The sequence below is a fragment of the Hyperolius riggenbachi genome, chromosome 1 (assembly GCF_040937935.1).
Source record: "Hyperolius riggenbachi isolate aHypRig1 chromosome 1, aHypRig1.pri, whole genome shotgun sequence".
NCBI lineage: Eukaryota > Metazoa > Chordata > Amphibia > Anura > Hyperoliidae > Hyperolius > Hyperolius riggenbachi.
This window is the reverse complement of record NC_090646.1, coordinates 565644666-565668212: the sequence shown is the minus strand read 5'-3', so window position 1 is coordinate 565668212 and position 23547 is coordinate 565644666. Positions and strand designations below refer to the sequence as shown.

The window sequence follows — 23547 nt, the reverse complement described above, 5'->3', positions numbered from 1 at the left end:
GGAACTGTGCTGCTCAAATTTCATAGGTTCGTTCAAAACAGGTACTCACACAAACCAACACTTACCTATTGTCCAGAGACAGAGACACGCCCGTGTGTCAGGGCACACATAGCCGTTACTCCCAGCAGGCCGCCAGCCTGGCGGACCTGATGGGGAACTGACCTGCGTGACGCAGGGTAGGCGGAGCTTACGCGCCACCACCCACGTTGCCCTGACTACGCTAATGGGAGCGGCGAGAATCGCCGCTCACCATTGCAGATAGAAAAACGGGTACGCCTCTGCCACCCAGACCAATAGGAAGTCTCCTCCAAATGTAAACAAAACCGCACGTCATGCGTATATTACAGCGCATGACATGCGTACATAAGTGACGAGCGGACAAGTGGCTGAAAAGTATGGGGACACATTGGCGGGGGGGGGGGGGCAGGCAATAAGGCGACTTATACATCCTATATATAGCCTCCACATCACGATAATATACATAAAGTATATGCATAAAACAGGGACAACATATCAGAGAGTGACAGCAGGGGAATCAAGTGCATATAACAGACGCAGCCACACAGGGAGGCACACCAGAACCCCAAACATTAAACAAATGGGGACAAATCCAGCTCTCGGTTTAAACCCTGAGGTTCCATTGTATCAAGTTTTTTTAATCTAGTATGCCTCCCTGTATAGCAGCCTGCTAACCCTGTCACTTCCTCTCCTTAAAGGTGCAACATGTTCAATTACCATATATCGCAGTTGGCTAACCTGATGATTAGCCTGCTTAAAATGAAAAGCCACAGCCTGGTCAATCAAGGATTCTCAAATAGCATGTTTATACGATGATAACCGTTTCTTAATTTTTTGCGTCGTCTGCCCGATGTATAATAAACCACAAGGGCATTTCAATGCATAGACTACAAATGAAGAGTCACACGTTAAACAGTCACGTATTTTAAACTTAATACCAGAATGCGGATGCTGAACATATTGACCCTTAATCACCGAACTGCAATGAACGCAATTCATACACAGAAATGTTCCCATGCGATTAGATCTTGGTCGACTTAGCCCATCATATCTCACATCAGCGCGGACCAATCGGTCTCTCAAATTTGGCGCTCTTTTGTAAGAGATGATAGGAGGCTGACAAAATTGTTGAATTTCAGGAAAACTATCAGCAAGAAGATACCAGTGACGTTTAATGATCTTAGCTATGTTTTCACTTTCAGTATTGTATTTGGTCACAAAAGGTAACCTCTGACTGTCCTCTCTATGTCTAACCCTGCCTTCTCCACCCTTATCAGCTCTACTACGTGCACCCAGCACGACATCCTCAGGATAGCCCCTGTGTACAATTTTTTTCTGCATTTCATCAAATCTCTGGGCCCTGGCCCCATCATCTCCAACTATCCTACGCACTCTTTCAAATTGTCCGACCAGGACAGACCTCTGTGTAGCCCACGGATGGAAACTCCCTTAATGTAAAAGGGAGTTTACATCCGTGGGCTTGGTATAGAGTCTCCCATCTCTGACACTGACCAGAGTGTCTAAAAAGTTAACTTGCTCCAAAGACGTATGTAAGGTAAGTCTGATGTCCCTACATTTGGACATCAACTCCTCAGTGAACTCAGTGAGAGTCGAATGTGGCCCCGCCCACACGCAAAAAACATCATCTATATAGCGAAACCATTGTAACGCATACCGTCTAAACAACGAGCTAGAATAAACAAACATTTCTTCATACACTGCCATATAGATGTTTGTGTAGAACGGGGCCACATTCGACCCCATGGCTGTATCCCTAATTTGCATATAAAATTGATCCTCAAACCTGAAATAATTACATTTCAACACTATCTCCAACAATTTCCCAATGTAACCAATCGGTTGTCTGGACATATCAGACGCTGTCTCCAGTATATATTGTACTGCCTCCATCCCGCTGTCATGCGGGATGGAGGTGTACAAACTCTCCACATCCATCGTTACCAAAATACATTCGCTAGGGATAGAAGACATGTTATTTAAGATAGACAAAGACATTTGGGTGTCCCTCAAGTATGACTTCATGGACACTACATAAGGTCTGAGGACTTGATCAAGATATTTAGCTAGGGGGGCAATACTGAGTCCATACCAGCCACTATGGGTCGGCCCGGTCTATTGCCCAACCTTTTATGAATTTATGAATCATACATAGATGACTGGAGTCATTGGGTATGGTTGTATCAGGTATTGGGCAAGTTTGTCATCAATCAAATTATTGGCTAAAGCTTGTGCTACTGTATGTCCAATTTTATTCTGAATTTCCACCAAAGGATCCACATCAATCAATGAATAAGGTGTACTATCACTTAGTTGTCGCAGCACTTCTTTGCGATACATTTCAGTGTCCATTACCACCACTGCTCCCCCCTTATCGGCGGGTTTTATAGTAATAGCAGGATTAGAAGACAACTCTTTAATGGCAGTTCTTTCAGCTTTGCTGATATTTGAACGAATCTTCCATCCCGTGGAGTTGGATTACCTGATCAACAGGTCCACCTCTTCCTGGACTTTCTTTATATAAATGTCAATGATCTGACATGATGTGGGCTGAAACCTGCTCTTTAATCGTAAGTTGGCATCTTTTAATGTCAATGTATCAGTATCAACATCCACTCGTTGTATATCAGTAAATGGTCGTGGTACAGAGAAAAAATATTTGAGTTTAATAGAGTGAAAAAATCGCTGAAGTTCCACATCTATCTCCAATGGATCTGGAATGTGAGTAGGGGAAAAGGACAGACCATAGTTGAGTGCTGAGAGTTGTGGTGGGGTCAGGACCACAGAAGAGCTGTTGATCACAATCATTTCCTTGGTTGTCTCGGTTGTCGAGATCGGAGACGGTCTCTGATACCGCCTCCCCCTTCTCCTCTTCCTGCCACCCCTCCGTGTCCTTCCAGACTTGTTGTTTGGTCTGAAAAACCCTCCTGAGAGGAACTGGTATATGGATCAGAGGAATCAGGCAACGCATCACCTCTAGGCTTTTTATCAACAGGACCACCTTGTTTAGGTTTACGGGGGGTCTCGGTCTGTGTATAGGTCTCTGCCAAGAGTAAATGTATCCCTGGTTGTAATCGTGTTCATCCCGCAAGAATTTATCACGTTTAGTAGTAGCTTCAATTTGCTTCTGATGGGCTTCCAACATAGTCATCAGTTCTAAAGAAAAAAGTTCATATGTCTCTCCTGAGACTAAAGATTTGAGCTTATCTTTGAGCGCTATGCGCTGTGCAGTTAACTTAGGAAGCTCCTCCTGAATTTTCTCTATCGTCAATGTCATAGCATCGAAAGAGGCCTTATTCCAGATAGACATCCATCTATGGCAAAATGGTTTGTCAGCAGGGAACATAATTGGTGCAACATTTGATCGCATCCCCCGTGGGATACGCTTGACACGGTGATATTCCGCCAGGGTAATTGCATGTAATTCCAATGTGGTATACATCTTGGCAACCTTAATGATGTTTCTGCGGATGTTTTTCTCATCAGCCACTGTTAAAAATGACACCTCAGTAGAGACCTGAGATATAATCCTTGAAGTTTCTTCAGGGGTGTAGGAGAATGTGGGAGAATCCACGTCAGCATCCTCCATGCTGTTTTAGATGAGGGTGCACTCACTTTGTGCAGTATTGCAAATTCGTTAGTAGTACTAGTGGAGCACCTCCTCCAGATAAATCAGTGATGTGCCACGGATGAACCAGCTGCACACTGGCTCATAAGTCAAGTAGTAGAGATGAATCCGGCACCATCAACGTTAAGTATATGCTCTTTTATTGGTTCATAACAGCTGTCATAACAACGTTTCAGGGCAGCCGCCCCTTTATCAAGCTGAGCTGTTAGCCATCAAGTTTACACTGACATACAAAGCTCTTTATATACACCGCATGGTACACAAGCAACCAATCACATTTAAATCACTCTATCAACCAATCCTGCAGTCTGTCCTCAGAGCGGACCTAATGGGGAACTGTGCTGCTCAAATTTCATAGCCCTATATACCAAGCCCACGGATGTAAACTCCCTTTTACATTTTGGGAGTTTCCATCCGTGGGCTACACGGAGGTCTGTCCTGGTCGGACAATTTGAAAGAGTGCGTAGGATAGTTGGAGATGATGGGGCCAGGGCCCAGAGATTTGATGAAATGCAGAAAAAAATTGTACACAGGGGCTATCCTGAGGATGTCGTGCTGGCTGCACGCAGTAGAGCTGATAAGGGTGGAGAAGGCAGGGTTAGACATAGAGAGGACAGTCAGAGGTTACCTTTTGTGACCAAATACAATACTGAAAGTGAAAACATAGCTAAGATCATTAAACGTCACTGGTATCTTCTTGCTGATAGTTTTCCTGAAATGCAACAATTTTGTCAGCCTCCTATCATCTCTTACAAAAGAGCGCCAAATTTGAGAGACCGATTGGTCCGCGCTGATGTGAGATATGATGGGCTAAGTCGATCAAGATCTAATCGCATGGGAACATTTCTGTGTATGAATTGCGTTCATTACAGTTCGGTGATTAAGGGTCAATATGTTCAGCATCCGCATTCTGGTATTAAGTTTAAAATATGTGACTGTTTCACGTGTGACTCTTCATTTGTAGTCTATGCATTGAAATGCCCTTGTGGTTTATTATACGTCGGGCAGACGACGCAAAAAATTAAGAAACGGTTATCATCGCACAAACATGCTATTAGAGAATCCTTGATTGACCAGGCTGTGGCTTTTCATTTTAAGCAGGCTAATCATCAGGTTAGCCAACTGCGATATATGGTAATTGAACATGTTGCACCTTTAAGGAGAGGAAGTGACAGGGTTAGCAGGCTGCTATACAGGGAGGCATACTGGATTAAGAAACTTGATACAATGGAACCTCGGGGTTTAAACCTAGAGCTGGATTTGTCCCCATTTGTTTAATGTTTGGGGTTCTGGTGTGCCTCCCTGTGTGGCTGCGTCTGTTATATGCACTTGATTCCCCTGCTGTCACTCTCTGATATGTTGTCCCTGTTTTATGCATATACTTTATGTATATTATCGTGATGTGGAGGCTATATATAGGAAGTATAAGTCGCCTTATTGCCTGCCCCCCGCCGCCAATGTGTCCCAATACTTTTCAGCCACTTGTCCGCTCGTCACTTATGTACGCATGTCATGCGTCGTAATATACGCATGACGTGCGGTTTTGTTTACATTTGGAGGAGACTTCCTATTGGTCTGGGTGGCAGAGGCGTACCCGTTTTTCTATCCGCAATGGTGAGCGGCGATTCTCGCCGCTCCCATTAGCGTAGTCAGGGCAACGTGGGCGGTGGCGCGTAAGCTCCGCCTACCCTGCGTCATGCAGGTCAGTTCCCCATCAGGTCCGCCAGGCTGGCGGCCTGCTGGGAGTAACGGCTATGTGTGCCCTGACACACGGGTGTGTCTCTGTCTCTGGGCAATAGGTAAGTGTTGGTTTGTGTGAGTATCTATGTTTTGAACGAACCTATGAAATTTGAGCAGCACAGTTCCCCATTAGGTCCGCTCTGAGGACGGACTGCAGGATTGGTTGATAGAGTGATTTAAATGTGATTGGTTGCTTGTGTACCATGCGGTGTATATAAAGAGCTTTGTATGTCAGTGTAAACTTGATGGCTAACAGCTCAGCTTGATAAAGGGGCGGCTGCCCTGAAACGATGTTATGACAGCTGTTATGAACCAATAAAAGAGCATATACTTAACGTTGATGGTGCCAGATTCATCTCAAGGTTTAAAATATATGAACTTAAAGAGAACCAGAGATGAAGCACCCTCATGTATTTTATTACATTTATCAGTGGGAACATGACAGTAAACACCTACCCTGCTTTTAGTTTCATTGTTATCTGCTTCATTAGTCTATTAGCAACTGTGATAAGAATCCACCGACTATTCAGTCGAGGTTTGACCTGGAATCATCATAGCTGAGTCACTCTTCTGTGTAGTCTTTTCAAGCCCAAGCCTTCCCCTCTCCTGGCTTAGATCTCCTGCTTTGCATACTGAGAGCTGTGATGACATGGGAGTGGCTGCTGCTCCTGAGAGAGAAGCTCTGTGGCTGTAATATGATCCCTGTGTGCTCTGTGTGCACTAGATACTGATAATAACGGCAGTTTCATTCCTATGATAGACACTTCTTACAGGCAGCTGTACATCATACCAAATTGAAAGCACATAGATGAAAGGCTGCATTTAGCCTAGATAGTAGCCTAGTCTCATATAGGCTAGACAGCACATCCAGAACAACTGATAACCCGGAAGGAGAAGGGATATGAGCCGGCGGCCATATTTGATTTTTCCTGGAACAATAATGGATAAAAAACACTAAAAAAGGCACACCAGAGCGGCGAAATTATCAGGTAGAGCATTTATTCTTTACAAGCTATCAACTGATATGTTTATTTTGTGTGAAACGTTCATCTCTGGTTCCCTTTAAAGCGGACCCAAACCAAACATTTTTTTAATTCAAAATATTTAGTTGCACCACTCACAAAGATAAATAAACACTCCTTCAAGCCTATGAGCATTTCAGTGCATGCTTTTCACCATTCTCTTTTATTAACTAAGGTTATACAGGTGGCAGCCATTAGCAATTCCTTCATTGCCAGACACTACCTACTTCAGCATTTTGCCGGATTCTGTCCCGGCAATTTGAAAGGAAGGGAGGGGTTTCTCCAATAAATTTAAAATATTTTATTTGTCTTCATGCAGCTAAAAAAAAGGCTGCTATTTATTATTATAATTTTAGAAAATACATTTTATTTCTGAAATCTTGTATTTTTAATTTGGGTCCACTTTAATCTATCACTTGCACTCATAAGCTGTTCTCTGCCAGGAAAGGGTTTTATGGCTTCAATTCCTAATAGTTACATTATGATTATAGTCCCTGACTTTAGAGAAACTATCACTTGTATAACTTAATGTTAACTCTTTAATGCAGAAAAAAACCACATCTTATTTATTTTTATGCTTGGCACTATACATAAACCTCTATTACATCGTGTCACAGGTTGCCTCAAGTACACTTTAAGCTTTCCTTTTCTTAGTGAAGCTTTAAGCTGGCCTTTTTCTTAGTGAAACTTTAAGCTGGCCTTTTCTTAGTGAAGCAGTCACTCGAAGGTCGCATTTACAGTGGGATGTGGTGGAGCTGCGTTATAAGACTTTATAAAGTCTTATAACGCAGCTTACCGCACTGCAAAAATTACCCTATGGGTCATTCACAGTGCGACATTAAAGTTGCATTTAAAAAGGAAAAAAAAAGTGCTTGCAGTGCGTTACCTCTTAACCAGACACTAAAACTCAACGTCCCACTGTGAATACAGCTGAAAGGAAGATCTGTTGTCCATTACAGTTTGCCATCTAAAAACTGATTAAAATTGTGTGTGTGTCACTTCCACGTATGCACAGTTGTTTTTATTTATTTTTTGCAAACCAATGAGGTGCCTTGTGTTTCTGCTGGTCTCCGATCTGTTTCTGATTGAACGGTGAGTGGCAGGGGTGGTGGTACCGGATCCAGACAGGTGAGCCTGTTTTTTTTTTTTTTTTTTGCATTTGGCGATCAGCCTAACCTAATGGGAATGGTCATTGTCCGTTCCCATAGGATTCCATTGTGTCCGATTTGCAGTGTTTGCAGCACGATCGCAATACAGTTGTGGGAAAATGCAGCAGGTCCATACACGCTGTGTTCACCTTATGATTGACTGTGTAAATGCATCCTATCACAATCATAAGATGCATTCACCATCTGATTTTGCAGTGTTCTTTTGCGTTTCCTTGAACACGCCATTCTTTATTGTAGTGTGAACAGGCCCTAAGGCTAAATTCTGCATTCAAACCCCTTTTCTTTCTTTTCCCCTATTTTTCTGCAACACTGCAAAACGCTAGCAGTAACATCCCATGTCAATCAATGCTCTTTTTCATAGTAAATTCAGTTCAATTTCTGTGGTAAAAAGACTTTTTTTTTTTTTTTACAATGGAAAAAGTACCAAAAAGTAGGTAAAATACTATCAAAATTATTTTGATTATTTGCTTGTTGGTAATTTAAAAGACATTTTATTTACAAGATGTGAAAATGTCACCTAGGAGAATACTCAAGTGAAATAGTGAATTGCATATGGCCCATTGTCTCCTGGTGCTCCCACTTGTTAACTATGTATGCTGCTAGGCAACACAGCAAAGTCAAATATCTATGAATTTGTATAGATGCAGTCATTGTTGACAGTGACATCAATAATTCCATTTTATTTTTGTTAGTTTGGTAGTGCAAGAGGAGGTCTTTGTAGAAAATGACATTAAAACCATACTAGTGATCTCTAAAATCATGATACAGCTTATAATTCTAAAACTTTCCCCCATGATAATGTAAGATAAAAGTTGTATTTGTTTCCTGGTAGGTTCACACCTTCTTCTGGCTGATCTGTGGAGTATTTAATTGACGTATTATACTCCATTTCAAGCATGAAATATGAAATTTCTCATGAGTGCAGTTGAACACTTCAGTTTTAATGTATCTTACAAATGGTGCTTGAAAGTTAACCACACATATCCTTCTGACTTGATATTAGTCTTTCCCTTTTTTCTCTTTCAAATGTCTCATCTGTAAAATATAGCCTTCAATATTTTACTCTCCTTGGAAATACTTAAATGTAAGGATTGGGCAGTAATGATGAATAAGAAAAAAATGGTGATGATCAGAAGATTGCATTCTGGTGTATTATTATTATTATAATTTTTTAAAACTTTACCCCAGGGCTAAAACAAACAAAAAAAACCCACAATCTAGTAATGTGTTCAATAATTTAAAAATGCATTTTTTAACCAACATTTTGGGGGACATTAACCACTTCAGCTTACAGCCCATTTTACCTTAACACCAAAAGCCATTTTTACCTGTCAGCGCACCTTCCATTCATTTGGCCATAACATTATCACTGCTTCTCATAGTTGAATTATCTATATCTTGTTTTTATTTTCTCCACAAATTAGGCTTGTTGTGGCCGACACTTGTTTTCAGTCATGTATTTTCTATGCATTTTTATAGGCAAAAAAGTAAAAAATACAGTATTTCTCCAATTCCATCCTCTATAGTTTTAAAATAAGCAATGCTACTATAAAAAAAAACACACATTTTATAAATTATGGACCTTGTACAATGTATGGCGACAATATAATTGGAAGTAAAGGTGTATTTTTTTCTGTTTTGAGTTTTTTTTTTTTTTTGTGTCCCATCAATTGCAAGCCCTTATGTACTGAAATAACAGTAATATACCGTCATGACATACATATTAAAAAAAAAGAGCCCTTAAAGAGAACCAGAGACTAAGCACCCTCCTGTATTTTACCATATATATCAATGGGAACATGACAGTAAACCACTACCCTGCTCTTTTTCATTCTTCTCTGCTAAATCTGCCTGTTATCAGCCCTGATAAGAATGCCCAACTGAGCATTCAGTCTAGCTTTGCCCGGAATGATTATAGCTGAGTCAGTCTTCTGTGATGTCTTTTCAAGCCCAAGGCTGCCCCTTGTGGCTCTGATTTGCTGCTATTTATCCCCGAAGCAGCAAAGCAGAGCCACAAGGGGGCAGGCTTGGGCTTAAAAAGACATCGCAGAAGACTGACTCTATAATCATTTAGGTGTAAGCTAGACTGATTGCTCAGTCGGGGGATTCTTATCAGGGCTGCTTCGTCTGTTTCCCTTTAAGGCAAATATTAATTTGGGGGGGGGTGGTGGTAATTTTTTTGTTTAGATTGCTTGTGTTTTATGAATGGACATGGCCCCTCTTCGTGGTCATGTCCATTCACTCCAGGCACTGTGATTGGTTCGGGGAACTTTTGGTTCCCTTCCCCAATTGCCGCTACGGAAAAGCCGCCCGGTAATAGCAGGGGTCGCGTGAATATGTATGCGTGCCCACTGCTATAACACTGGACCCGTATACGTGTCTAGTTGGAGTTCAGAGGTGTTTTTCTGGACGACTATAGTCATCCAGATGGATTGAAGTGGTTAAAGGAAACCTGAAGCGAAAAAAAAACTATAATGAATTGTATGTGCAGTACAGCTAAGAAATAGAACAATAGTAGCAAAGAAAAGTGTCTTATTTTCAGTTATATAGTTGTTGTTGTTTTTCATAACATTGCAACTTACAACATATTTGCAACTTACAAACCACACTCTGTATTTTAAACTATAAAACAGAGCTAGAGCTAATGCCCCTTTGAACTTCCCTGTAGTACAACCTTATCTCAACCTGTCGATCACAGTTTCTTTGTTGTTTAGGAATCTAAAGTGAAAAATAAACTTATGAGATAAAGATTGTATGTGTAGTACAGCTTAGAAATAGACAAGTAACATGATCGGGATTGGTCTTGGTGATTTAATCAACTCATTCGGGTTTCAATACCACCTCTATGCAGACGATACACAACTGTACCTCTCTGCCCCAGACCTTAACTCCGTCCTTCAACGTGTTCCTGACTGCTTGTCTGCTATATCCTCCTTTATATCCTCTCGCTTCCTAAAACTTAATATGAGTAAAACTGAACTAATCATTTTTCCACCGTCTCTGTCCACCTCCCTGCCTGAAGTAACAATAAATGTTAATAACACTCCCATAGTTCCCAAAGCTCGGTGCTTGGGGGTGATATTCGACTCATCTATCTCTTTTATTCCTCATGTTCACTCCATAACCAGCTCCTGCCATCTCCAACTCAAAAACATATCTCGCATCCATCCTTTTCTCACTCAAGACACAACTAAAATGTTAATACATGCTCTTATAATTTCTTGTCTGGACTACTGCAACATACTACTCTGTGGACTACCTTCTAACAGACTGGCCCCGCTCCAGTCGGTACTGAACTCAGCTGCTCGTCTCATTCATCTTTCTTCTCTATCTTCCTCTGCTGACCCTCTTTGTCAAGCTCTTCACTGGCTGCAAATTAACCAGAGGATTCAGTTCAAACTCCTAACCCTAACCTACAAAGCTCTCCACAATCTCTCTCCCCGGTACATATCCTCACTAATTTCCAGATACAAACCCAATCGCAATCTCCGATCGGCACATGATCTTCTGTTGTCCTCCTCTAGAATAAAATCCTCACATTCACGTTTACAAGACTTCGCACGCGCTTCACCCCTCCTCTGGAATGCCCTCCCATAACACATCTGTCACTTGCCAACCTTTGTTGTCTTTAAACTCTCTCTAAAAACACACTTGTTCCGACAAGCATATGCGCTACCTTAGGCCACTTCCCTTTGTCCTAAGACCAAATTGCACTCCTACTAGGTATCCTAAAACACACAGCCTCTATATATTTGCTGCATACTACCCCTCCTCCTGTCCCCCCCCCCCCCCCCATTCCCTTTAGATTGTAAGCTCGCAAGGGCAGGGTTCTCTCCCCCTTTTGTGTCTTGGTAACCATTATACATTTTATTCATCATGTTAATTTTATCACTGTCATTACCAATTCTATAATTTTTTTTCTATCATTCTTTGTATTTTGTCACTAATTATGTATCTTGTATTTTGGTGTGCACTATTGTCTGTATTATGTACCCCATGTTAGTGTCTTACTTTGTACAGCGCCACAGAATATGTTGGCGCTTTATAAATTAATAATAATAATGGGGTCATTACAGTGAACATGGGCCAAAAGCAGGATGACTTCATTATCATTAGTAAACTACAGGAAAGGGACTAGCACCATGCTGGCTATACTGTTTATGCTGTTTGTTAAAGCTGTATAAATCATAAGATGAGCTGCACAGAATTTAAACCGCCTGTTGACACATAAGACTGAATCCAAGTTTTAGTTGTGTATTTAGCTGCGTGTGTACAATGCTGCCCATAATTATTCATGCCCCTGGCAAATTTTGATTTAAAGTTACTTTTATTCAACCAGCAAGTAATTTTTTGATGTGAAATGACATAGGTGTCTCCCAACATATATTAAGACGATATACAAGAGCCATTATTGTGAGATCTGAGAAAGAAGTGTCCAGTCCAAAATGATTCATACCCTTCTCAATAATCAATAGAAAATGTTTTTGTTTTTTCCCCACAATAGCGCCTCTTGTACATTCTTATTAGCTTTTGGGAGACACCTATGTCCTTTACCGTCAAAAAATTACTTGCTGGTTGAATAAAAGTAACTTCAAGTCACAGTTTGCCAGGGGGTATGAATCATTATGGGCAGCACTGTATATGTGTAATTATTTTAGTTTTTATTTTCTATTTTTTGCAGAAAAGTTGAATATGGACAGCAAGCTTCATCCTTTGTTAATCTTGGTAATGCTCTTGCATTCCATGTTTCTATGAAACTAGAACAATAAACATAATGGTCTGTATTTACATAGATTATCAATATTTCAACTGAAGTATATTCCTGACACAATAGGACCATTGTTGTGAGCTCAGTACTGCTTCTCAAGAATCACAGTACAGCTACTCGAGAATAACAGTACAGCAGAGGGAAAAAGGTCTTGAGAATGTGGTTGATATTTGCACAGATCAATCTATACAAGAAGTTATTTGGTTGGCTTTTTTAAACAGAGTTCTGTGGTAACCCCAGAGTTGGTTGAGGACCTTGCAGGTTCCATGGCATTGCTTTCTCTGGTGAGAGGCTTCAGAAGGTGTTGGCTCAGCTAGCATGGTTAGAAAGTTTCAACGTTGTCTAACCGTACCAGGTTTCACTCTCCCTTATTGTCCAACACTAGCACAGTGTTGGACAATTGGGCCACAGCAACATATTTTAGGGTCTAAAAGCTGTGTAATTTTTTTGCATGCTTTTAGACCCTAAAACTACAAAACAATTATGCCACTTGAAAACCTGCAGCAGCCCCTGCACTTACCTCCCTGGGATCCAGCGCTGCAGTTCTCCCTCTGGCCTCCTGGTGGCGCTGTACCCCTATAGTGAGATTGTCGGCTGTCCTCATGATGAAAGACTGCGATCTCGCCAGAGGGATCCAGAGCCTCTGAGGACAGGAAAAAGAAGGGTTGCCGGTGTCTGGATCCCGTGGGAGGAGAGTTAAAACACCCGCTGTGCACTATACTCTGCATTAACCTTGTGGTGGTCACCTGACCTTGGGGTTACCACTAAGGAGGTTAAGGGAAGGAAGCGGAGAACTTTTTCTCCAGTATGTGTATAGAAATGACTTAATTGCTAGCCAATCGGATCATTTGTTCAGATTTCAGGTCAAAATGATCAGATTGGATCATTGGTTTTAATTGTTTTAATTCCCACTTCTCCCAAACCCTGGAAGAATTGTCTACCATGAAATTGGTACTTGGGCCAAAAAAAGGTTTTGGGGCGGCTGCTTTAAAACAGATTATAGAATCTTTACAGGGATGGAAGGGTTGAGTTGTTTCAATAAATGCAAATTACAGCAGACTGAACATTCTTTATCTCATTTGACTTTATTTGTAGGTTTTCACAAGAAGATTGATGTCCATATTTTCCTTTGTACTGGTTGTCTTGCTTGGACAGAGTATGGCGCAGCTACAAGTAGGAATTCCAGATGAAAAAGAAAAGACAACAGCATTAAAAGGTACTATATAGTTAATGAGAAGTGCGATATTAATGTGAAGTGATGGTCTTTTCTAGGAAAGCTAATGGAGAAGCATGTGGTGGTTTTGGTCAGGTGATGGATATGCAAGTCTCTTGATTTGCTAGGCATGATCATGTACTACAGCAGGATGAAATCACAGCAAATCATAGCTGTGCAAATCTATCAGCTGATCAAACAAATCACATGCTTCTCCATGAATTCTAGACATGACCTTCATGGATATTATTTCAAGTTGTGAATTATTGATATTTGGGGAGACTTTACAATTATATTGTTTAAAAGATAATTAATTGCATCTAAGAAGTAGTCACACAGTTTGTTGATTAAGGAAATATGTAGTTTCCCATATGTGTTTCTTTTCCCCAAGAGTTTGTCACAAAACTGCTTGAGTTATTGATGCTTTCAGCAGTAGATAACCTGTGTGATCCTGCATACCTTGCATTGAAATAGCATACATGAGGAAAAGATGGCCGGGTAATTTGGGCACCAGATCCCGCATTACAGTATTGCCAATGTTAAATATCAGTAATGTTACCAATAGTCCACTGTTGGCTTCCCTAACCTACACCACACACTAACACTCTCCTACCTATGCCCAATACACCATACACTAACCCTCCCAAAGCCGAACAGTAACCTTCCCCACCTACCACTCTAGCACATTAACCCTATTATAAGTGACTTGCTGCAGCCAATGGTGTTGCAATTTTTATACATTTGTATGCAATTATTATTATTATTATTATTATTTTTGTATTTTAAATTTGGACAGCAGTTCTCCCTTTTTTTGTGTGTATGCAGGTTGTTTCAATGCAAGTCAATGGCAATGCAGAAAGATTGCATAACCATTATGTTTTTGCATAAAAAGTTGTGTGTGATCTTAAAGTTAGATACATTTCCATGTAAATTTAACTTCATTGGTATTCATAGATAAATGGCAATACAAACATTTCCATGGGAACACATGCAAAAATCACAAAAAACGAGCACAATTGTTCCAACAAAAACCAGAACAAAAAATTCCTAAGAAAATTACTGCATTAAGGAATTGCTATGACAAATATGAATAGCCCCTTAGTCCTTAACAAAAACCTAGTGGTTCTGACTTTGAGCCAGAAAAATCTGTATGCAAGTTAGATTAGTGTTGCTCTGTCACATTATTGGTCTACATTCTATAGGCACACCGTACACCAGCTGCTCTGGGGGCGTGTCTGGCTTTCAGGAACATAAAGGAATGATTTGCATCATGGGAGTTCCTTCTTGCTCAGAGAGAGCTGAGTATTTATAAATGCCTTCTGTTTTTTATTTAGAATGCTTGACATAATTTTCCATGCCATAATGGGCACATCCTGGTATTGCCTCAGTAACCTAGGTGTAGTTTATTGATCAGCTACATACACACTCTAGATTAAACTCAGTTGAGGTGACCCATAACAAGCACCTCTGCCGAGAATCTAGCATGCGTACAGCGGCCCCAATTCCCCTCAGCGAGCTAGAGTAAAAGGTATTGTTGGGGGTCTGTAGTGGATCACTGTACACCAACAAGTGGAAAGGCAATGTATTGTGCAGAAATGCCACCTCAGCAACCTAGACTGCTGTTACTAACATGACTTGTGAGCCTCTATGAAGGAACAGCATGGCTTTCCACTCCAGACCGATCTGGGGATCCATTGGGAGAATGGTAAAGCCATATTTGTTGCAATTATACAGCTATCTACTACAGGAGAATTTCAGTGTTCGGGTGTGTGTTGAGGAGAATTCATAAAGTGACTTGAACTGGGCTTTTTAGAACTATAGTGTGTGATATGTAATTTGTTCTCATTTCGACAGTTTTGTCCTTCAAATATCATCTGCAAACTTTGCAATTCTCTTGAGGCTCTACCCTTTTAGGATTCTGATTGGGAATTGCAGTTATCTGCAGAGAGAGACAGATCAAAAGGGTCAACTTCCAGGACACCTGAATTGAGAGAAATATGGAGGCTACCATATTTATTTTCTTTTTAAACAATACCAGTTGCCTGGCAGGCCTGCTGAGTTTTTTGGCTGCAGTAATGTTTGAATCACACACCTGAAATAAGCAGACAACTAATCTTTTGAGATTTTTGACAGAACATCTGATCTGCAGGATTGTTCAGGGTCTATGGCTAAAAGTATTAAAAGCAGAGGATCAGCAAGACAGCCAGGCAATTTGCATTGTTTAAAATGAAATAAATGTCTGCCTTGTCTGCCTCCAAATGTCTCTCACCTTTGGTTCCCTTTTAAAGGAAACCTGTGCTGCTGGGGAAAGAAGTTAGATGCTAAGAGGAGGGAAGCCTCTGGTTGGTCCAGAGATTTTTCCCATGTACTCCTCATCCCCACTGACACTGGTCGGGGCACTCTTCTTATTTATGGCTGTGAGTGCAGCCATGCTTGCGCAGTAGCAGGAAGCAGTTCATGAGCAAGAGGCTTCAGCTTGCTGCGCAGCAGTGGCTGTACTCTCACATGCAAAGTACGACCGCCTTCACGACAACCTCTTGTCTAGAGCAGGCATGGGCAAACTCGGCCCTCCAGCTGTTACAGAACTACAAGTCCCACAATGCATGGCAGGAGTCTGACAGCCACAGTCATGACTCATAATGGCAAATGCATTGTGGTACTTGTAGTTCCGTAACAGCTGGAGGGCCGAGTTTGCCCATGCCTGGTCTAGAGGGTCCTTGCATGGCAATGGTGGGGTGGAGGAAGAGATTGGACTATTCAGAGGCTTTCCTCTACTCAGGTAGGTAAGTGTCCCTTTAAAGCAGCAGGGACAGCCATACTATCCCAGGAAAAATCCCAGGGACAGTCATACTATCCCAGGAAATTGTTTTACTTACATAACATATGTACAGTAGAATCTCATTATAATAAACTCTAATATAGTAAACTCAGTCTGTAGGTCCCAGCAACAGCGTCTTTATAAATATGACCAGTTCTGATCTAGTAAACTATGTTTCTTGCGCCCTTGGAGTTTACTATAAAGGGATTCTACTGTACTGTCTACATTTTGATTTCAGTGAATTCTATATAGTAAATAAAGAGCAAACTGTTCCAGGCATTTCCATTGTTTCTGCCTCTGACTGAAGCCAATCCTGATGTAATTTTCTCCCTTCTTATTTTTTTTCTCTTCTCCCTGAAATTGTATATGCATTGCCTGCCCTCCTCCCCACTGAGCTCTTTACTAGAAACTGCACTGTTATATTGTGCTTGCTTTGTAAATGTAAGCACAGCACAGATTGTATTTCAGCAGAGGGGTGAGGTATATTCCCTTCTGCTGAAATACAATCTGTGCTGTGCTTACACACACTGAACTGCCCACAGCGAATCAGTGAGGAGCAGGAAAGTAGGAGGGGAGTTGACAAGCTTCCTTCTCCCCAGGAAATGTACTAGAAAGGAGCCAGGCTGACAGAAATGATATTCATTACAACAGAAACATTTGATTACATTGGAATGCTTGCAATGTAGGGTCAGGACTTACACTACATAATAAACACTGTGCAGTGAGTAAATGGAATTTTATTTTATGGCTGACAATTCCACTTTAAGTAACAGTTCATCTCTGCCTTTGGAGAACAGTTTTCCTATGTATTTTTTTCTATGTGCTTTTTTCTGTTCTGGAGAAGCTTTTATCAGGTCATCTTTTGAAGCCAATTATAAGCACAGGAACTCTGTGTTTCCCAAATCAATTGCAAAAACTGATTTCTGCTTGAGAATACTTAAATCATACTGTATGTGGAATTCTTATTGAAATGAAAATTAGGGACGGGGATACTAACTATAAATTCTCTGTATATGGCTTCTTGCCTCTGTTATTTAAATAGAAAACACAGCTGTATTATGTAGCAAACATACTGTGTGGTGTACTTTTTGGTTTATTTTGGTAAAGGAAGTGGCCGGTTTACTTTAAGATGAATGCTGGAAACCCGGAGGGTACGATGATAGTTTTAGTAATGGGTGTAGTCATTCATTGTAATGCTGAGTGTGACCTCTGCATGCTGTGCCCCCTGAACAGCGTGAGCATACAGCACGATCTCATTTTAACTTGTGTAAATTAACTGCAGAATAGGTGAGGAAGAGGGCAAAACCACCTGTGGGAACAGCTGTAGGTTAATTGCTGGACAGAATTTGAAAAAAAGCATATCCGTATAGTTTTGTAAAGTATTTAAATTGCCTGCGGCTTGCAAAATATTTTCCTTTATGCTTCTTAATCTTTTGCGGCGCGGAACTCGCTCCACACCCCCTTCATTTCGGTAACATACAATGCTCCATATTACAAGGTTATACCTGCTCTGAGGAGACCTGGGAAATCTCCACACAAATATTCTATGGAAATTATTTCTCATTTAGCTTATGTTCTGCATTTAATTACAGAAGACTGAGAAAATGTGCAGTGCTGTGATAGAAGTCAATCAGATGAACCTGGGGAAACTAATCTGCTCATGGTATACTTATTATTGCAGCCATTGTAAGTCTAAGTAGGATTTAGTCAGTTCAGTGGGTCAAGTGCAGATTTCTCTTCCATGTTCTGATGTAGTTTTCTCATCCTAATCAGTACAAATGTGTTGTAATCTTGTTTCTCTTTTAATGAGTCATTGGCCTTTCCTGAACCAACACCATTGGAAAGGAGTTGAGCGCTTTATCTTTACCTTGAAGTGTGTTACTGCTGTAGAACAAATAAAGCTTTTTAAAGTAGGAATTTCTGTGTGCGCCGCTGCTATGCAGGCTTTCCAGAAGCACTTTTAAATCCCAATTGCAGGCAGAGAACTAAATATATCATTTGGCAGCTTAGCAAGCCGAGTGCTCACATGTTGCCGTTTTTTGTGTCAAAGGAGGCTTCCGCCTCGAAAAAGTCCTGTTTGAAAAATGTGGTCACGTGTCTGGAAGTATTACTGTTCTGTTGAATGAGCCTTTATGAGAGAGGCTGCCGCCTGTTGTTGCTAAGCTTTCCTTATTTCATCATTCTGTCCAGACTACAAAATACAGGACCGAGACTCAGAAGATTGCAGTCTAGAGATGGAGAACGAGGTGCTAATAAAACCAGCTTGCATGCAAATTGATTGGAGTGTGTGTGTGTGTATATATGTGTATATATATGTATATATATATATATATGTATATATATATAGGATCTGGGGGGAGGCGGGAGGATAAAGTCTCAATACGTAGACAAGATGAGGTAAAAAGACAGTGGGAACCTATCATTATGGAGGGTGGAGAGGGGGGTGGGGACAGTGTAAAGATTAAGGAGGTTGGTAAAAATTCAAGTAGCCAATTTCATGTAAACAAAATTGGTAAATGTGGTGGTAAAAATATAAAGTGCATGGTAACCAATGCTCGGAGCCTTGCAAATAAAATAGACGAACTACAGTTCATTCTGAATGACAAAGGCTATGACATTGTGGGAATAACCGAGACATGGATGGATGAAAGCCATGACTGGATAGCTAATTTAAAAGGATACAATGTGTTTAGGAGGGATAGAACATGGAAAAAAGGTGGAGGGGTTTGTCTCTTTGTTAAGAATTCTCTTACAGCTGTTCTCAACGATGAGATGGAGGAAGATTGCGAAGATGTGGAGTCCGTTTGGGTAAATATTCATGGTGGAAATAAAAGTTGCCAATTGCTTATTGGGGTATGCTACAGGCCACCTCTTATTAATGAAGCTGCAGAACTGCGACTACTACAGCAGATTGAAAAAGCTGCAGGTAAAAATGAGGTCATAATTATGGGCGACTTCAACTTTCCAGACATTGACTGGAGTATTGAGGCTACCCATTCTGGTAAAAGCAGCAGATTTCTGGCAGCACTAAAGGACAATTACTTGGCTCAAATGGTAACTGAACCAACTAGGGGGCATGCGTTACTGGATCTGATCATTTCTAATAGACCAGATAATGTATCAAATGTGCAGGTTCAAGAACATTTGGGAAATAGTGATCACAACATGATAACGTTTGATCTGGTGACTGATAGGCCACGGGGCAGCGGGACCACTAAAACTATGAATTTTAGAAAAGCAAAGTTCACTCAAATTAGGCAGGCACTAAGTTTGGTGAACTGGGATAATGTACTACAAGGGGAAGACACTGAAGGGAAATGGCAAGCTTTTAAACTTATACTCAATCAATACTGTAGTATGTATATCCCATATGGAAACAAAATGTCTAGGAATAAAAAAAGGCCTCTATGGATGAATAGAAAGGTTAAAGATAAAATGAAGAGGAAAAAGAATGCCTATAAGGTCTTAAAACAGGAGGGGACCGAGGCTGCACTAAGCAATTATAAGGAGTGCAATAAAAATTGTAAAAAAGAAATTAGACAGGCAAAGATTGAAGCTGAAAAACAAATCGCTAAGGATATCAAATCTAACCCAAAAAAGTTTTACAAGTACATTAACTCTAAAAAAAGAAAAGTTGACTGTATAGGACTCCTAAAGGATGAGGATGGGAACTCAATGGTGGATGACCAAGGTAAGGCAGAGTTATTAAATGCTTTCTTTGCTTCTGTCTTCACAAAAGCAACAGCACTGTTGCAAACTACAGAGGCAGAAGAGTCTCAATCTTCTAACTGTAATATTAAATACTTAACGCAGGAAGAAGTGAAGGCAAGACTAAATAAATTAAAAATAGACAAGGCACCTGGCCCGGATGGCATGCATCCTCGGGTCCTAAGGGAATTAAGTTCAGTTATAGATCAACCCCTTTATCTTATCTTCTGTGACTCTCTTGCAACTGGCAGAGTCCCAGTGGATTGGCGTACAGCCCACGTTTTTCCCATTATTTAAGAAGGGCAAAAAATCTGATCCAGGAAATTATAGACCTGTAAGTTTAACATCAGTTGTATGCAAACTATTTGAGGGGTTACTAAGAGATACTATACATGACTTCATAGTAGAAAATAATCTTATTTCTCAGCATCAACATGGGTTTACTAAAGACAGGTCCTGTTTGACTAACATGCTCAGCTTTTATGAGGTAGTGAATGCTAATATGGATATTGGGAATGCTGTAGATGTGATATACTTGGACTTTGCAAAGGCCTTCGACACTGTTCCCCACAAAAGTCTGGTGCAAAAGTTGAGGATGCAAGGACTGGGGAAGAGTCTGTGTTCATGGATAGGGAACTGGCTAATGGACAGAAAACAAAGAGTTGTGGTCAATGGATCGTACTCAAAATGGGAGACTGTTAGCAGTGGGGTCCCACAGGGGTCTGTTCTGGGTCCAGTGCTCTTCAATTTATTTATTAATGACCTAGTAGATGCAGTAGTGAGCAATGTTGCTATTTTTGCAGATGATACAAAATTGTGCAGAATCATCAACTCTCAGGAAGATAGTGTCATATTGCAACAGGATCTGGATAGGATGGCTATATGGGCACATACATGGCAGATGAAATTCAATGTTGACAAATGTAAGGTCATGCATTTTGGACGTACTAATGGTCTAGCACCATACAAAATAAATGGGATACAGTTGGGGACATCAAACTTGGAGAAGGACTTAGGAGTACTCATTGACAACAAGTTAAATAATCGTACTCAATGCCAAGCAGCTGCAGCTAAAGCTAACAAAATTTTGGGATGCATTAAAAGGGAAATAAAAACTCGAGATGCTAGCATAATATTGCCCCTGTTTAACTCTCTAGTAAGGCCACATCTGGAATATGGAATTCAGTTCTGGGCACCACATTACAAAAAAGATATTGCAGTTTTAGAGCAGGTGCAGAGACGAGCAACAAAATTGATGCGTGGGATGGAAGGTCTCACTTATCGAGAAAGGTTAGATAAACTGGGTTTATTTAGTCTAGAGAAAAGACGCCTTAGAGGGGATCTAATTAACATGTATAAATACATCAGAGGGCAATATAATACCTTGGCGGATGAGCTTTTTGTCCCTAGGCCTTCTCAAAGGACTAGAGGACATGATCTGCGCATTGAGGAAAAACGTTTTAACCATTTATTTAGGAAAGGGTTCTTTACAGTAAGAGTGATTAAGATGTGGAATGCATTGCCACAGGAAGTCGTTATGGCAAACTCTATACCTGCATTTAAAGGGGGCTTAGATGCTTTCCTTGCGTTGAAAGACATCCATGGCTACAATTACTAGGTAATGCCTAATGATGTTGATCCAGGGATTTTATCTGATTGCCATCTGGAGTCGGGAAGGAATTTTTCCCTTTAGGGGCTAATTGGACCATGCCTTGTAAGGGGTTTTTTCGCCTTCCTCTGGATCAACAGGGATATGTGAGGGAGCAGGCTGGTGTTGTACTTTATACTGGTTGAACTCGATGGACGTATGTCTTTTTTCAACCAAAATAACTATGTAACTATGTAACTATGTGTGTGTGTGTATATGTATATATGTATATATGTATATATATATATATATATATATATATATATATATATATATATATATATATATATATATATATATATATATATATATATATATATATATATATATATATATATATATATATTATAGTGGAGGAAATAATTATTTGACCCCTCACTGATTTTGTAAGTTTTTCCAATGACAAAGAAATGAAAAGTCTCAGAACAGTATCATTTCAATGGTAGGTTTATTTTAACCATTTACCGCCATCCTAACGTATTAAAACGTCATGCTTACCGCTATTAACAGCAACATGACGTTTTAATACGTCGCGCATTCCCGCCGCTGCTACCGCCGTGTGTCCGCCGCTACCGCCGCCATTACCGTCGGGATCCCGTGCTGGGCGATTGGGGAAGAGGACTGAACAGTCCTCTACCCAATCGCAGTGCCTGGAGTGAATGGACGTGACCGCGAACAGCGGCTACGTCCATTCACATAAACAGGAAATGTAACAGTTTAATAAAGTGTGTAAAAAAAAAAAAAAAAAAAAAGTGAACACGTCCTATGAGTGTTCACCAGCGCCATCTTGTGGCCAAAAAGTATATTACACTTACAAAATACATACATTTTCAAGTATATACACATCATTAATAAAATTACACTTCCAACCCTCCCCCCCAAAAAAAACACTTGTAAAAAAAAAAAATCAGCTTAAAAAAAAATAATAAATAGTTGCCTTAGGGACTCAGCTTTTTTTATTCTATATTTTATGGGGGAAAATTAATTTTAATTTATTACATAGGGGCTTGTAATTATGGCCAGAACAAACAGAAAAATAACCACTTATATTTCAAAATAATATACTGTCGCCATACATTGTGGTAGGGACATAATCTAAACGGTTTAATTATCGGGACCACTGGGCAAATAAAACGTGTTTGTTTTATCCACAGGAGAATGTTTAATTTTAAAACTATAAAGGCTGAACACTGAGAAATAATGATTTTTTTTCTTTTTTTTTCTGTTTTTCTCATTAAAATGCATTTAGAATAAAAAAATTCTTAGCAAAATGTACTATCCACAGAAAGCCTAATTGGTGGCGAAAAAAACGAGGTATAGATCATTTTCTTGTGATAAGTAGTAATAAAGTTATTAGGGAATAAAAGGGAGGAGCGCTGACAACTGAAAATTGCTCTGGTCCGTTAGGATAAAAACCCTTGGGGGTGAACTGGTTAACAGTGGCAGATAGCACATCACAAGGAAAATCGAAAAAATAACCTTAAATAAAATATAGCAACTGATTTGCATTTCATTGAGTGAAATAAGTTTTTGAACCCTCTAACAATAAAAGACTTAATACTTAGTGGAAAAACCCTTGTTTGCAAGCACAGAGGTCAAACGTTTCTTGTAATTGATGACCAAGTTTGCACACATTTTAGGAGGAATGTTGGTCCACGCCTCTTTGCAGATCATCTCTAAATCCCTAAGGTTTCGAGGCTGTCTCTGTGCAACTCTGAGCTTGAGCTCCCTCCATAGGTTTTCTATTGGATTAAGGTCCGGAGACTGACTAGGCCACTCCATGACCTTAATGTGCTT

General features: G+C 40.3%; 1 protein-coding gene across 3 annotated transcripts in view; it reads left to right on the top strand.

The window, feature by feature from the left end:
• The window catches only part of ARB2A (ARB2 cotranscriptional regulator A), a 651099-nt gene that overhangs the window by 57495 nt on the left and 570057 nt on the right, over positions 1-23547 (top strand). For all 3 annotated transcript variants that reach the window (XR_011023128.1, XM_068247503.1, XM_068247504.1), the window contains exon 2: positions 13459-13579. Coding sequence is in view for 2 of the 3 variants with exons in the window: in XM_068247503.1 (XP_068103604.1) it covers positions 13477-13579 (103 nt within the window). In the remaining variant the exon portion in view is untranslated. The remainder of the gene's footprint in view (positions 1-13458; positions 13580-23547) is intronic.